Raw genomic sequence first — 16,000 nt, 5'->3', positions numbered from 1 at the left:
ATGTAAATACTGACTTTAAGGCATTCTAATGGTCTTATAAATATTGATACTTAATATTCTGATTCATGATCCTTAGATTTTGGAAAAAAATGTAGGTATCAGAGTGAAATAATTTCAGGAACACACATTTAAGATTGGTGTTTGTTCATTTTACATTAAAATATATGTATAAATTTCTTTAAAGTTTCTGGAAACTGTACTCAACATTACGAATACAGAATAAGTATGATACAATAATGTTCTGAATACAAAACGAGGTAGCTGAAATACAGTGGTATAGAATTGCTAGCCTTAAGATGGTTATCTAGGATAGAGAGAGCTAGCACAGCTGAACTCAGGACAGCTGAACTCAGGGACAAAGATGCTTACCAACATTCACCCCAAAGTACACTAATAAGGAAAGTAAATTTACCTTTGGGCATGAAAGAACCGCAATGGTTTTCTGTCATAGTCACTTTCATATCGAAACCTGGGATCCATTTCATCATTTATTTCAGGATCATGATCCTCATACTTGTGATGTCCTTGGGAATAGTTGTCCGGTTTGCCATCCAGCTTTCCTTGTTTTTGACTGGAAATGTTCAGTTTTTCATCAAGTGCTTTATTCAGTAATGAATCCCCCAAACCAGGTTCAATATCTTGTTTATGTTGTTGGTCTAACAATAATCTTATATTTGATAACCCATCATAGGTATCTGTAGATGTACAAGCATCTTTCTTGCTGGATTCTTCATCTTTTTGAAAAGACACATTTGGACCATATAATTCTGATTGGATTCTGCTAACAGCAAAATTGTGCTTATGGATATCTGTGTCATGCTGTTAATACAAGACAAATATTTAAAGCCTAAATACAACAAAATTATTTGGGTTTTATTTGTTTCCATTTTAAGTCACATTTTAATTTTAATTAGCCGTTTTCACAAACACTCAAAAAGCAAGAGGAAATGTAATGGCACATTAAATAACACATTAATAATAATCAGAATGAACTGCTTTCAATATCAGACATGCAATGCAAGATAGAAAGTGGAAAGACCCTTGTGTTTGATAATGCTATAATTTTAAAATACTCTGTCAAACAAAGATCAGATTAGCCCCCTGTATTTGTTTGGGCATCAATTTAAACTTTTTATATTTTTCAAGCCATTTAACCTTTTATAAATTCAATCTGGTACCTGGTTGAAATGGCTTGATATTTCAGGTCTTGTCCTATCATTCCCCCCCCCAACCCCCGGCCACTTTTATGGGGAATATTGTATAAATTTGAGACAGCTGACATGTTATTTTATTTTTATATGAGGTGATAGGTAGCCTAGGTATTTTTATACTAAATACAAAGAAAAGATATGCCAAAAATATTATCATTACTTTTCCTTCTCATTCACATATTTACAAATGGCAAGCAAAAGTAAAAGAGGTTAAAAAGAGCAGGTGTATATGTTATATAAACACTTTCTGATAAAAATCTAGAAAAACACCAGCTAATATTATATTGCCTCAACCTATGTTAATCCATCATTGTCTCATAAGTACATAGAAGTCTGTATTTATAAGCTAATGACTTTATATAAAAGAGAAAAAAAGATTATTGTCAATCCCCAATTAATCTTTCTTGCAGCTTAATCATTGGTATCATTCCATTGTTTCCAGTATGATTGAAAAAAAAAAACTACCTTTTACCTCTATTTGTTTCTTCCCTACTCTTCTTAACCTTTCATTCCATTCTTCCTTTTCCCTGAGATACTGATTGTATTCCTTGTTTCTTTCAAGTCTTAACCTGTCCTAGAACAAATATCAGAAATTGCACAGAAGCAGCAAAAGTTTTTAAACCATAGGGACATGATTTTTCTATATATGAAGCAAGACTGCAAAAAAGCTCAGATTTCAATTTTATACAGATGATCTGTTAGCATATAAAAACAGGGAGACTCTATATGTAACTAAAATCAATGTTCTGAGGTTTATTTAGAATTACATATTCCGGGAGATCACTATAATGCAAAATGTATTTTGCCAAAGCAAAACAAAGTTTCACCTGAATGAAGGAATTCATAATCTGGTTTTCATTTTTGAAAGTATAAGAGCTGCTGTTTTTTAGCATTAACAATATAAAATCAGAAGGCAGCACTCTGAACATTTTCCCTGAAACTTGACTATTTGATCATTTATACATACCAGCAGAAATAACAGTACTGCAATTAGCTATCCAAAAATTATTTTGAAATCAGAAGTTGATAAAATAATACATAGACTAGTTTTTTAAAAAATGGCACCAAAAGAATTTGAACTTAAATCTTATTTTACACCACTCATTGTAACAAGTTAGTTTTGACTGTTAAACTTTTTATTTTCTAATTTGCAAGTTAAAATACACCAAAATATATATTTGCAAATCACAAAAGTTCTGCAAATTATTTAAATTACCAAGAACTTACCTTAGCTGATCTTCTGTCACAAATAGGAAGAGAAAGTCCCTGAGTATATGGGTCAACTTCACCTGATGTTAAATACCTTTTCTATAAAAAATGAAATAAATATATATTTAAATCAAATGATCTTTATATCTTGTAGAAATAATATAAAGCTAATATAAACTGCTAATCAATTTGTATATTCTGTATTGATTATATTTAGGTAATGCAGAATTATCAATTTTACAGTGAAATCAAATACAGGACAGAGCAGCATACAGTTAAGATGATATGAACAGAAAACTATGAATAGCATGTGAAAATCATTTTTTTAATGGTGGGATAGCAGCAAAATAAACCCAAGCACAAAGACTGATTTTTCATCCAAGACTTTTTAATAGCACATTCAAATAGAGTGAGATATTAATTTGAAGAGTAGCATAATGCAAGTATCATACCTTTTTTTTTGCCTGTGACATACCCTAAAAGTTTGGAAAACAGATTTCATCTCAATAGTTGAATCTTTTCCCCTTCTTTAGACATGCATGTACAAATTGAAAACAATTTGAAGAAGCTCATTCTTTAAAAGTGCAGTAAATAATATCTAATATATCAATTTACACTATTAAATTTAATTCCTTCTAAAAACATTTCCAATGTTTTGGAAACCTGTCACAAGAAATTCTTCTATACATATTGGGGATAACACACAAATTCAACCACATACTGAAAATTCAGCACAAAAGGTTTTAAAACATCTGGAAGTAGATTTTTTTAAACCAGTTTTTAACATTATTTGTTCTTCCTGCCATTACCTTATCAACAAACATTCATGATATTAGATATGATATAAAAATAATATTTTCTGCTAATTTATTTTTTGATGATAAGGTTAATTATATACTAAAGTTAGTTTTTTATTTCTCTAATCCAAATTCACGTCTCACTTTTTTGTACTAAATATATAAATATTCTTCTGGGGGTTTTTCAACTGCTATTTTTCAGGCATTATCTTCTCTTGTTCCCTTCTATTTCCAGATGCTTCTTCAATCTTCCATTTATCTATATGTAAAATCCCTCTAACATATTTAATCTAGATAGATACATCACTTCACTCAGCCAGTTTTCATTTGTCTGAATAATGCTGGTTGACCTGCAGTTCCTTAAATATTGTCAAATAAAACATCACAGCAATGTTAACTAAACATAAATGAAAATTTGAGGTAGAGGTTCCTTGCTATTTCTTGTGTCAGTAAATAAAATATTTAAAAGTTAGGAACAAGTTTCATACGCACCAAAAATATACCCAATCATAACCACCACCAGAATTGTTTTACAAAGTCTTACATATAGTCCTCAATTTATGATCGATTGTTTAATAGACATTTGCAGTCATGCCAGCCATGGTGCTTTAAGGCCCATAAACGGGTGGGATTCTACCGGTTTGGGCGGGTTCAGGCAAACCAGTTGCTCCAAAGATCAGCTGGGAACAAACCGGTTTACTCCCAAGATCAAGGTATTTGGTTTTTTCCCCCACCAATCAGCTGTTTTCTGAAGATCAGCTGTGCTGCATGATTTAGATTAGCTAGAAAGCAGGAAATAAATGCATGGCATAGCTGATTCCCCCTACTCGCTGTTGTACTGCTTTGCCCAGGAGGCTTCCCTGAGGCATAGGAGGCAAAAAACCATGCTCATCCAGTCACATGACCACATGGTCACACCCACCTAGCCACATCCACAGAACTGGTAGTTAAAAAATTTGCATCCCACCCCTGCCCGTAAAGCACGTCCAGACATCATGAAATGTTACACTGGCCTCACATGCCTGCATTTTGCCAAGTGACCTGTGATCACCATTTGCAATCTTCTTTGCAGGTTCTTGGGAAGCTCTTAGGCAGTGGTGGGATTCAAATACTTTAACAACCGGTTCTCTGCCCTAATGATTTCTTTCAACAACCAGTTCACCAACCTACTCAGAAAGTTAACAACCTATTCTCCCAAAGTAATGCAAACTGGCTGAATCCCACCACTACTCGTAGGTGAGGTTGTAAGTGAGGATTTGAGGTCCATTCCAATTTCCCTCAGAAATTTCCTCTAGCCTCTCTGCTGGAAAGGGAAAGCATCCTACATGTAAAGGAATGGATCTCAATCTGGCAAAAAGGCTAGCAAAGCCAGCATTCTGAAAGGCTGTGCAACATTCTGAAAGGCTCAGCATTTCAGTCATTCTCTTTCACGAGTATTCTTCTCCTTTCTGGAGGAGAAAATGCTAAAGGCTCTGTGTCTCAGCATTTCTCTGAAAGAGAAAACGATCAAGTTTCAGAACACAGAGATGAGAAAGGTTGCCAGTGAAAGAGGTGGAATTCCAGAGGAGAAAATGTTAAAAGGCTCTGATCAGCCTTAGCATTCTGAAACAGTGAAGCTCTGAGCCGGTCAGAATGCCAGATTCACTAAGGTTTCCTCTCCAGAGGAGAAAACACTAGTGAATACATCATTTTAACAGTGGTTTGGAAGGGTCTTCTCCAAATCACACCTTCCAAACCATCACAAGAATGGAGCCCATGTGCAAGGACTGAGGCAACAGAAAGCTACGTGGATCTGCATGATGGGGTAAGGAGAGATTCTGTGCAACAGTGTATCTAGCTGACCAGCACCATCCAGCCCATAGACATCTGCGTGTCTGTGGGTGCTGAGCCTCCCAAGGCTTCTCTACTCCAAGGCACGACTGCAGTAGGGGAAGTCAGAGTGTAGTCATTGAACAAGGCCACCTTCTTTAATGACTGCAATGATTTACAATCAAATTTCCAGGCTCATTTGTGAACTTAAGTTGAAGACCACCTGTATATATAAAAGCCTTGCTCATTTGTGTGATATGTCTTCTATTGCCCAAGAAAACATAAAAAATGAAGCTTTTGACTGCCCAAAACCTGCCCTATAAAACAATTCCAAAATGTGATATATTTATGTTGTGGTTTTGGCTGTGGTTCCCTCCCTATACACGTTATCCATTTTTCTAGTGCAATCCATCTCTTTTAACAATTCCCATTGTCTTAGTTAATGGAAGCCCAGTTTTACAATACAATGTACCATAAACTCATATAAAATATAGGCATGCAGTGCATATTAGCCTAAAATGTGTTTGGCTAGTTTTTGAGTAAATTAAAGTATTCACCTGTTCAAAATACAATTTCTCCCTTTGTTCTTTCAAAGCAGCTTCTAAAATCAATTTCTAATAATTTATTGTCATAGATATTTTATATGGCAACTAATATCTTGACATAGCAACGAATTCTAGAAATTAATGTGTACAGTTCTTAGGAACTTTAGTTTTAATGTATTTTTGCTTCACAAACCCAGCATTTAAGTTTTAATAGGATAGTTTCTTACTTGTGAAAGATATTGCCTGTAGTCCTGTCGAAGTTCCTCCTTTAATTTGTGTTTTTTATGTTCGTAATCCTCTCCCAGAGGCAAGCTTAAACCATAGTCTACAAAATACAAGACATTTCTTATCAATGGTCTGTGCAAACAATATTCCAGTGTAAGAAACTTGAGAATTTATTCAAATAAAGGTAATTTAATATTTCTATTACCCTATAAAGGAAACTGAACTGAAAAAGATCCAATTTTAAAAATTATGATCAGGAATTTAAAATGCACTCTTACTACAGTGCGTTCTTAAGGATATAAACATAGCCTGGTTATAATTTTTAAAACAGGAAAGAATACAATAAGAGTTTCTTGAGCAATGCAATACTGCATATGCATCCTGTAAGCTTACTTCGCTGCGAAGATGCATCTGACAATTTCCAAGCTATATCCAATATTTGTATTTTCTACAGTGTGTTCAGAAACCTTTTTATTCATTGTAAATATAAAAGATCTTTGGTCAACTAATTTTTTGGATTACAAAATTGAAATAGGATATAACGACCGGAAGCAATAAAGTTCCAATACAATTTCGAGGTTCACCGGGTTCTTCACCTTATTCCTCCAGTGCCCTTGCACACATTCTACAGAGTGGATTGTAACTCAACAGCAACACACATACCTTGTAGAAAGTTCTATGCTCAATCCCTGCCAGAATTCAATGTGAAATATCTGTACCAAATAACCTGCTGAACTGCTACAATTCTATTTATCAGAATTGTACCAGTACCAGTAGCAAAGATAGCTGAGCCATATTGGTAATAAGGGTCAAGTAATTATCACTGAAACTAAGTGTCTATGGAGATTGTCAGTGATCCAAGTGTGGTTTCCCCAAAGTGCTTTTTTCCAAAAGGCAACTGTACTTACTTTTTTTTTCCTTGAAGACATTTCACTTCTCATCCAAGAAGCTTCTTCAGCTCAGCTCAACTGGAAGACCAGTTGCCTTTTGGAAAAAAGCACTTTCTGGACATCACTGAAACTAGTAACCATTTTTTATCTATTATTACAAGCAGCTGGGGTGAAGGAAATAGTAATACCTAGTGCATTTAGCTCTTTTTTTTTCTTCCATTCAATTTTGTCCGATTCTTGGAAACTGCCTGGACTTGTCCCTGCAGTTTTCTTGGCAAGATTTTTCACAAGTGGTTTGTAACTTTCATAAGACTAAGATAAACTGACCCAAGGTCATCCAGTTGACTTAGAGCCTAATGCAGAACTAGAACTCATGGTCTCCCAATTTCTAACTTGAAAAATTAACCACTACACCAAACTGGCTCTCTATTTAGATATTAGACATACTAATTTCCCCTATTTTGTTTAGACTTTCTTCTCCCAAAGGATTCAGAAAAATAAAAATAAAGATATTTTGGCCCAGGGTCATCCAGCTGGTGTTAAGAATAGATTCCATGTAATCCAGCTATTTAAATAATAAAACAAAAGCCACAATTAAGAAGAGAAAACCGTAATATCAAAACCTCAGATGTAATGTTATCGAATTAGTCATAAAGACAATACAATACTAAATTGAATTTATTGAATTTATATAGCTGCCGATCTCACAAAGTGATTCTGGGCAGCACCCAGAATGCAACTAGTTGAAAGAATTAAAACATTAAAAACTTTTAAACATGAATAGAAATAAACATTGTGTATGTTTACATAATTAAATAGATTATACTCCATTAGCTCCATTAAACTTAGTGGATCTGTCTTGCACATCAGTATGAGTTTGATAAGACTTTATAATGCCAATGATATTTTTAAGAAGCAAAGAAACGTTTCAGGTATAAAAAAGTAGCGGAATAAGATGCTTATCAGATTAATATGACAGGAAAATATAGAGTATCTCCAAAGTCACACATTTAAACTTTAGGCATGTTGGGAATGAGCTATTGCTTATTAAAAATTATACATCTGAGACTATTTATTTGGGAGGCTGCATGAGCCTCATAATGCATTATATACCATGATAAGCACATAACAGCAGCTTATGAGCATTGGCCCTCTATGACATCATGGAAATATTTTTAACAAGGATAACTATAAGAGATCCCTACAGCTTACTGGAAAGCAGATAGCTAAATGCACCTTTCTAAATACACTGGTCTCCTTTCAATGGCACTTGGATTTCATAAATTCCACGATCAATTGCTTAGTAATATTGTATATACCAAGTATCTTCCTAAATACTAATGGCCTCTTTTGTACTATTATCAATATATTGCAATTAGGGAGAATGCCTTAATGAACAATATTACATGTATTAGTTAATTTAACCTGTTTTGGTAAATAAAATATACTAAATTTTATGTGCTAAATAGGTTAATAAGAGGTTTACAGTATGCAGATACTGTACTACTACTACTACTACTGTACTACTACTACTACTACTACAGTACTACTACTATGCAAAATGGGAACTTTCATTGGTATGTATTTTTTCAAAGATATGTATTTTTTAAAGAATAAAGCAACCAGGGAAAATGTTCACTAAATTATCCATATTTATGAAATTTCTAAATTCAGCAAGATCATAACAGCTAGTATGTTAGACTACAGCTAGTTTGTCTGAACAAGGTGATTTTTACCTTCTAAGATCAAAACATTCACAAATCAAAATCCAAATATGGAACACATACTCTTTTTGGTGCTGTCATGGTGTTTTCCCAGGAGGCCTCTGAGGGTAAACTACATTTAATTGTTATTTTAGGTCACTTCTAGTGATGTCATTTTTACCACTGCCAGACTATTCACAACACCAAATACTTCTAAGCATACACATGTTCAGCAATGATAAATAGCAAAAGTAAGTGTGTATTTGTGATCTTTTGGTATAGAAAACAGTTCATAAATGTATTCTTCTTGATCCTTTAAATTATCAAAGTTTTAAAGAAGAAGAAGTAAACAAGAGAATTATTCTCTTAATTAAACACCAAACAGAAGTTTTATCATAACTACTGTATGAAAGTATGGACATTCCATATGAACTTTGTTTCAATATGCTAAAATGTAAGAATTTACACATTTTCTGGCAAAGAGAAAGGGCTGGATGAAGAAAAAATAGAAATGGCAGAGCAAAAAAGTGGCATTAGGTGAAAAATTAACAGGCTATTTTCCCAACCATTGTTTTATTAAGAAATCCAGCTTCTTCCATTTAATTTTTTGTCATTGTTTTTTCTTCTCCAATTATGTTACATAAATTATATAAATAAAATATAATACAATAAAATATAATATAATCAATATTCCTCTCACTTGTAATAATTAATGATTATTAAATTGGAAAAGGCAGGATAGGTAAAAGGGAAAAAACTCTTGGAAAATTTGTTTCTTGATTTTAATCCCTGTGCAAAAACATCATATGCAATTATGTTGACCTGCAGCAAATTTTATGCCTTTTCAGTAGCTTACTTTCATAGATGTTTTTGTATTCATGAAACTAACTTTGGAGAAGTATTATTTATCTAGAACTTTTAATTGCTGTGTGTAGATTTTTGCTTTAATATTCTGCAAGATAGCCCAGCATTTTATTATTTTATCAAATGATGAAATGAAATTGAGAAAAAAATAATTTTTAAATAGCCATACTTAGTGAAACCAAGAATGTCAATATGAATAGAAAACTCCACAATCCATGCCATTGAATATTGACACTGACGTAATTGTTTGCTACATGGAGCACGTATATATGTTATGAGTCTACGTATCAACTATAGGCAGTCTTTAACATACAACAATTCATTTAGTGACTGTTCAAAATTACAATGGCACTGAAAAAAGTGACTTATGACGATTTTCCCCACTTATAACCATTGCGACCTCCCCTTGGTCATGTGATCAAAATTCAAACACTTAGCAACTAACTCATATTTATGATGGTAGCAGTGTCTCAGGGTCATGGAATCACCTGACACGCATAATCAACGGGGAAACCAGATTCACATAACCATGTTATTAGCTTAACAACTGCAGTGATTCACTTAACAATTGTGGAAAGAAAGATTGAAAAATGGAGGAAAATTCACTTAACAAATTTCTCACTCAGCAACAGAAATTCTAGGGTCAATTATAGTCATAAGTTGAGGACTATCTGTATTAGACCCATTTTCTAAGCCTGGCTTTAGACAAACAGCAGTAATGCCTTTCATTCCACAGAACTGCAAGGAAAATGTATGTAGGTTCTATGTACCTAAAGTGCACTATTGATTTGTCAGAAAACACAATATAAAATTCATTACTAAGCATCCTATACATTGAAATCAGCCTTCATTTTGAGTAGCAGTAGTTGCTAAGCTAAGATTAGCGTACAACTATGTTAATTACAAAATGAACTTAGATATTTTTCCTCAGCTACTTTTTGGTATCAGTATCTATCCCAATTTCAAAATTACATTCTTTCAGAAAGATGAACAAATTCAAAATTTAAAGCCACAGTTTACTGTAACATTAATTCTAAAAAATGTATTTTCCATATTTACTTTGTAACTAGTTTAGTACAGGTTTCCAAAAATAATTTCTGTAATAATCATTCATGACAATCATGGTAGCTACAAAAAATAGCATATAAAAGAATAAATTAAATTTAAACAGAGGAAAGGCACCTGTGAGGAAAGTTGCGGTTGCTAAGTAATAACTAACCTTCTGTGATAATATCTATCACTAAGCCCAGGTTTAAAAAGAACCTGGAGCACATATAGGCAAAGACTGAAGTACCAAAAGAATATGGTAAAAAAAGTAGCTGTGCACATATAGAGATGGTCAAAAGTATCAAATGAACCTGGAAAAATATGAACTGCTTGAATTAATTCAAAGAAAGGTGCTTAACTGGCACTTCTGTAATTGTAAATCATCACTTTAACGTTAAAGCCATAGTTCATGTATCACAGTATATCCTAGGATTATTTTTTATTTATCTTATTTTTACTTTACAGAATTCATATTCTGCTTAAACCCAGAAATTTTGAATCAAATTTAAATTTCTAGGTGTCCATATAAGATAGGCAGGGTCATCTAAGTTAGTCATGTTAATACCTACCTGATAAAACGTAGTAATATTTTATAGGTCCTTCTAGGTAATAATAAGCATGCTAAATTGCAACAGAAATCCAGTGCAGCGACCCCCAAAAGAGCAGATTTTCTCTGATAACAGTCTAGTTAATACATTCAGAATCAAATGCAGCCTCTGAATCATTTTCAAAGCAACGCCATGTCCAGTTTTGTTGCATGATGATCAAGTCTGAGTTACCATTGCCAAGCCTCCCTTGCTATAGTTTCCATTGCTATTCCAGCTGGAGCTGTAAATCAAGACATAGACCTGCTCTTTTGGGGGACTGCATCTTAAAGCAACCACTGAAACCGATATTTCTGTCAAGATATTTACAAACTACCCACACGTTTACAAACTACCCCCATCTTACTACAGCTTAATCTGAACATTCAATCCCCTAAACCTTTGACCTGAAGTGGCAATATACGGCTAAACATCATCAATATACTAAGGATATTTTAATCCAAAGAATAAATGACTAGCAGTTGCATACAGGTATTAATTAACATGAGAGAGATAAACACATCCTGCAGTCTCACATTGAACCAACTGCTCTTCCTGCAATGATTACAGATTGGAATAACCTGCTTGATAAGATTGGAACCATCAAAGAATGATGCCTTCAGTCCTCAGCTCTTACAGATGATCTTGAGTCTAAACAATAAGATGGTCCACAGTTCTGAACATAACCAAGAGTCTAAGAGTACCAGAAATGGGGCATTCACCCATCCTGGTCCCAATGAAGATCACCCACTATGCCTAAGCCCAAATCCTGATCAAGCGTCACTTAGATAGTAGCATATTTTAGAATATTCTATAGCTGATACCATACCTTCTCTAAAAAGATGGATGGAGACAGGGTAAAATCTCAATATGGTTGGGTCAAGGGATGGAGGGTGACTGGGTGCATAGTGGCCTTTTTTAAAACCAAGTGACATCACAACTTCCCTCAAAAAAAGCATTAATCATCTTACACTGCAAGGCTATCCATTAAGCACGAAGTATGAACTAGGCCATTCTGACTTATCACATCGTATTTAAAAGCTTAAAATATTAAATATTTGGAATCTATGATAACATAACAAGGAAAATTCAACCTTTAGATCAATGTAATCATTTCCCACTCACTGTAACACAATAACCATTAGAAAAAAATAATACCATGCAAAGCAATATGTTGACTATTTGGTGGGATGTTTTCTTTAGCCATGGAGATTAATAATTCACTAGCCTTTGAAAGTTTCTCTGCACTTTTATTCTGAAAAAGAAAAAATAATAAGGCACAACTAACAAATGTATGCAAAAGGTATAAAAAAAAAACACATAGAACTAGCTTTCTGGTGATTTTTCACCCCTTCTTTCCAAGTTTTGGCTTGATAGCCAGGGTTAATGGAGAAGTATGGAAAACAAGTTCAATCACTCTATTTTTGAACAGGAGATTGATAAAGCAAGATAGTCCTGTTTTCTTGATACATTAGTTCCCCCCCCAAAAAATACATTAACAGCGTAAGCTTTTGAACTGCATAATTTTGAATCATAAGAAGAGGTAGTCAGCTAACCGTTTAGAAAAGAGGAGTGTGTATATTATATATTGTCCCTCCCCTCTGTGAAGTTTGTAGATATAATTGTCTAATATGGATTAAATAGCAAATAACAATTTATATGATTTGGACAGAAAAATCTGTGGGAGTTTAACTTGAACTACAGAAGCAGAATTAAAGGAACAGGGTTGTGTTGATTTATTTGTTTCAAAATAAAATAAATACAATCTTACCTGCATCTCCATGTATGGGGGATCATTTTCAAGTTTTGCCTTGTCCTGTAACAACCTGGCTTTGTGGTCTTCAAGGAACTTGTCTAGGTTCTCAGACATCATTGTTTACTTCTGGAAATGATAACCTAACTGAATATAGTTCTAATGGATAAATTAAAAAAAACACTATTTTATTGGATGCCTAAATTTGCTTAATCAATATACAGAGTGTTTTTTTGAGTCCCATAGTAATTTGAATGAAACCTCTTTTTAACCCCTCTTGGACAGAGAGGATTGCTGGTTTGAAAGAGGGGTTAAAGAGGCCATTTATGTCAAAAGTGAACAGTCCTTTCTCAGCAGAGCAGGAGAGATACGACATCTATCTCCAATCTACAACACAGTCCTTTCAACAGTTCCAAGAAGACTCCATACCAATTTGCACCACTCAGGTGATGCTGAAGGCATAAACCTCCAGGTGACCTTAATAACCTGCTAAAAGAATGCAAATGACCAGCTATCTGCAAGGAGTATAAATCCTTCCATTCCCCAACATCTAATCAGACCTAAAGAAGCTTTTTGGATGAGTGATATGTCTTCAAAGAAAAACCAGAAAGCCCAGTTGCTTCTTTAATAAAAGCACCTTTGGTACTACCAAGGCTGGGGTTCTCAAATTGTGGATTGCAATTCTCCAGAAGTCACAAGTAATTTAGAAGAATTGCAATTTTTTAAAAAATGCTGCTCAAGTTTGCGTGAACAAAGTAGGAGTGCTTTAAAACTTGTTCATGCCGTCTGGACACATGTAATGTGGGTCTATTCATATAAAGTATGGAGTAAAATCTAAAGCTGATTTTAAGAGATGGCTAGGCTTAAAGAAGTCTAACTTCTGTCAGAGCTATCTCCCAATCACAATTTTTTAAAATTTTATTCATAAAACAAAGACTCATTATTTTAGAAGATCACACTACTGAACACTTTGAGATAACCCCTATACTTACATAAGACACCTAATCAAAACATGAAGTAAAATTAGTTTATTATGATGCATTCTTGACAAACTCATAAGGATTTCTAATAAGCCACTGTTTTCAGTAAGTTTGTAGATTAACTACTGGGTGATCTCCTCTAGAGTCTTTCAAGCAATGGATTGCTGAATGATAAGTAGCTTCCTAAGGATATATTTCCTTTCTCTAGTTCTGTACTCTCATATTTTATCCATTTTCCAGAACTTTTCAAAGATAATGAACAGAGGTTTCCTTCATCAACAAGTTCCCTTACCTCATAAACCATCTTCCTGTATTATTTTTCTTCTTTAAACCCATGGCTCAAACAACACAAAAAGTGGCCTATCGAACTTCTCTAAATACAAAAGTACAAATATTCCTTCAAAATGTTTTAATGAAGCCACAGGACCATGAGATGAAAGAGGCAAAGACCCGCAAACAATATTTCCAATTGCAGCTGCCATATTATGAGACTATTTCCCTTTCAAGGTTGGGTTAATAAATTCACCGTTAGCCTTCGGGAAATGGAGAAGAGAGAAAAGAGAACATTTGGAGAATGAATCACCCCTGTGTTTGCTTCTCTCTCTCTCCATTTGCATTAACTTGCATTTTTACACCTGATTGGTTTCATTCTGATGACATCTTATGGTTAAATCTTTTATAGTTTCATGATGTAAATGGCTAGGATAGGATTCCAGCAGCAAAGAACTGCTCGGAAGCTACGGATATCCGAAATATCTCCTAAATCCAGAGGAAACGACCTAGAACAATGCGAGCCGCTCGCAGTTGAGACAAGAAGCGCAAACAGCAGCAGCGCTTGGAGTTTCCGCGAGCCGTGTCGCTTTAAGAAGCCGGACGGCGTTGTTAGGCAACCGAAGTACAACAAAACCTGCGGCCTCCGAAGAGCTTTGGCCGACTTTCTGAGGCGAACATTTGGGCTTAAAAGGGCCGTTCTAAGCCCAACCTCGCCCACCCCGGCCCTCCTGCCAGCCTTCTCCAAACCCCTGCGAGATATGCATGGGAGCTCCCTTCACCCCGACCCCCTTTGCTTGCCACTTCGGGTCCATTTTTAACCCTTCCCTACGGGGGGGATGGGAGGAGGGGAGGAAAGAAGAAACGAGCTTTCTCGGCGCGCTGGTACCGGGCTAGTCCTAGTCAGCAAGAGCCTCCTTTGGGGCTGCAGCAACCAGTCCTTCGGAACTGTCCTTACCCGAAGCTCACCCTCGTCTGTCGCTTGCTCCGGAAAGGCTCAGACGCCCGCGGGTGGTCCAGCAGCGACTCCCGCCGATTTTTCTCAGTCTCAACCGAAGCTCCTCACATCGCTCCGCCTCCACAGGGAGGAACCGAAAAAGCCGTGGGGGCGGATAGGCTGAGTACCAGCGGCGCCCTCTACTGCTTGGAGTCAAAAGCTCATCCGAATTTGTGAGGGAACCTGTTGCTCCTGTGCTGCGTTGTGGAAATGGCACGTCCTTTGGGCAGCCTTTAATCCGTTTGGCGCTTTGTGCAAGCTCAGAAACCTCCTTGCCAACAGGCACAGCAGAGGTTTCAATAGTGGTTTTTTTGTTTTTTGTTTACTATCGAATCAATCTTGACTGCCTGGATTAGTCCCTGCATTTTTCTTTGCAAAGCTTCAGAAATGGTTTGCCATTGCCTGCTTCTAAGACTGAAAGAGACCACTATAATAAATTGGCTCTTTTTAGGCTAGATCAAAATGGGGAAAAAAAACCTACAGTTTTTCTGGATACTTCATTAGCTAAGAACTTTGAGAAGAGGTGCCTCCAACTTTCAATCTAGGGTCTGATATCTCAAAGTGCTGCAATGATGTAAGAATGAAATACAAGCATGCAAGTGTAGATTCTGATCAGGTGCCCACATCTTTCAAAGTTGTAACCAACTGGTATGAAGAAATGTTAATTTTGTTAACAAACATAAATAAAAGCAAATAGGTTCCTTTGTAAGCAGCTGAAAGCCATGTGTGAGAGTGTCTAGATTTTTTTTTAACCTTAAAATAAATGTGTGAATACAAGCACTAACTAGTTGCAGGGATGGGACAGGCATGAAAACCTAAGTCAAAATATGACGTTGTAAAAAGAAGTTACTAGCTTATTATATCAAAAAGGCTAAGATATTTTGATCACTTGGTATTATTACAAAAACCAAAACTAAATAATTATCTGGGATAAGGATCAGAAATATTTTAGAGGAAAATAATTGGAAACACATTCTGTTAATGCTATGGTCCAAGTGTTGGAAGTTAAAACCCACCCCTCTCCTAGAAAAATGAAATATTTTAGGATATACTAAAAAGGCAGAATATCTCCCCTAAAAGAAGTAGAAACTCAGAAGCAGAAACTCACCCCCAACT

The 16,000-nt window shown here is 35.2% G+C and overlaps 1 protein-coding gene across 3 annotated transcripts in view; it reads right to left on the bottom strand.

The window, feature by feature from the left end:
• Positions 1 to 14,966, bottom strand: part of CSPP1 (centrosome and spindle pole associated protein 1) — a 47,443-nt gene extending 32,477 nt beyond the window's left edge. Inside the window, exons 1-8 of one of the 3 annotated variants that reach the window (XM_087931329.1) lie at positions 14,846 to 14,966; positions 12,656 to 12,796; positions 12,043 to 12,139; positions 5,799 to 5,896; positions 2,873 to 2,896; positions 2,439 to 2,519; positions 1,684 to 1,785; positions 413 to 819 (exon numbers count right to left, since the gene is read on the bottom strand). In XM_087931329.1, the coding sequence (XP_087787455.1) occupies positions 413 to 819; positions 1,684 to 1,785; positions 2,439 to 2,519; positions 2,873 to 2,896; positions 5,799 to 5,896; positions 12,043 to 12,139; positions 12,656 to 12,757 (911 nt within the window). In that variant the 5' untranslated portion in view covers positions 12,758 to 12,796; positions 14,846 to 14,966. The remainder of the gene's footprint in view (positions 1 to 412; positions 820 to 1,683; positions 1,786 to 2,438; positions 2,520 to 2,872; positions 2,897 to 5,798; positions 5,897 to 12,042; positions 12,140 to 12,655; positions 12,797 to 14,845) is intronic. The other 2 variants (XM_087931328.1, XM_087931330.1) reach the window with 2 other exon arrangements.
• Positions 14,967 to 16,000: the final 1,034 nt, after the last annotated feature.

Source organism: Pseudonaja textilis, chromosome 3 (assembly GCF_049901715.1).
Source record: "Pseudonaja textilis isolate UNSWEBS1 chromosome 3, rPseTex1.2, whole genome shotgun sequence".
In the NCBI taxonomy this organism is placed as follows: domain Eukaryota; kingdom Metazoa; phylum Chordata; class Lepidosauria; order Squamata; family Elapidae; genus Pseudonaja; species Pseudonaja textilis.
The sequence above is the reverse complement of the archived record's forward strand: the minus strand, read 5'-3'. Positions and strand labels throughout refer to the sequence as shown.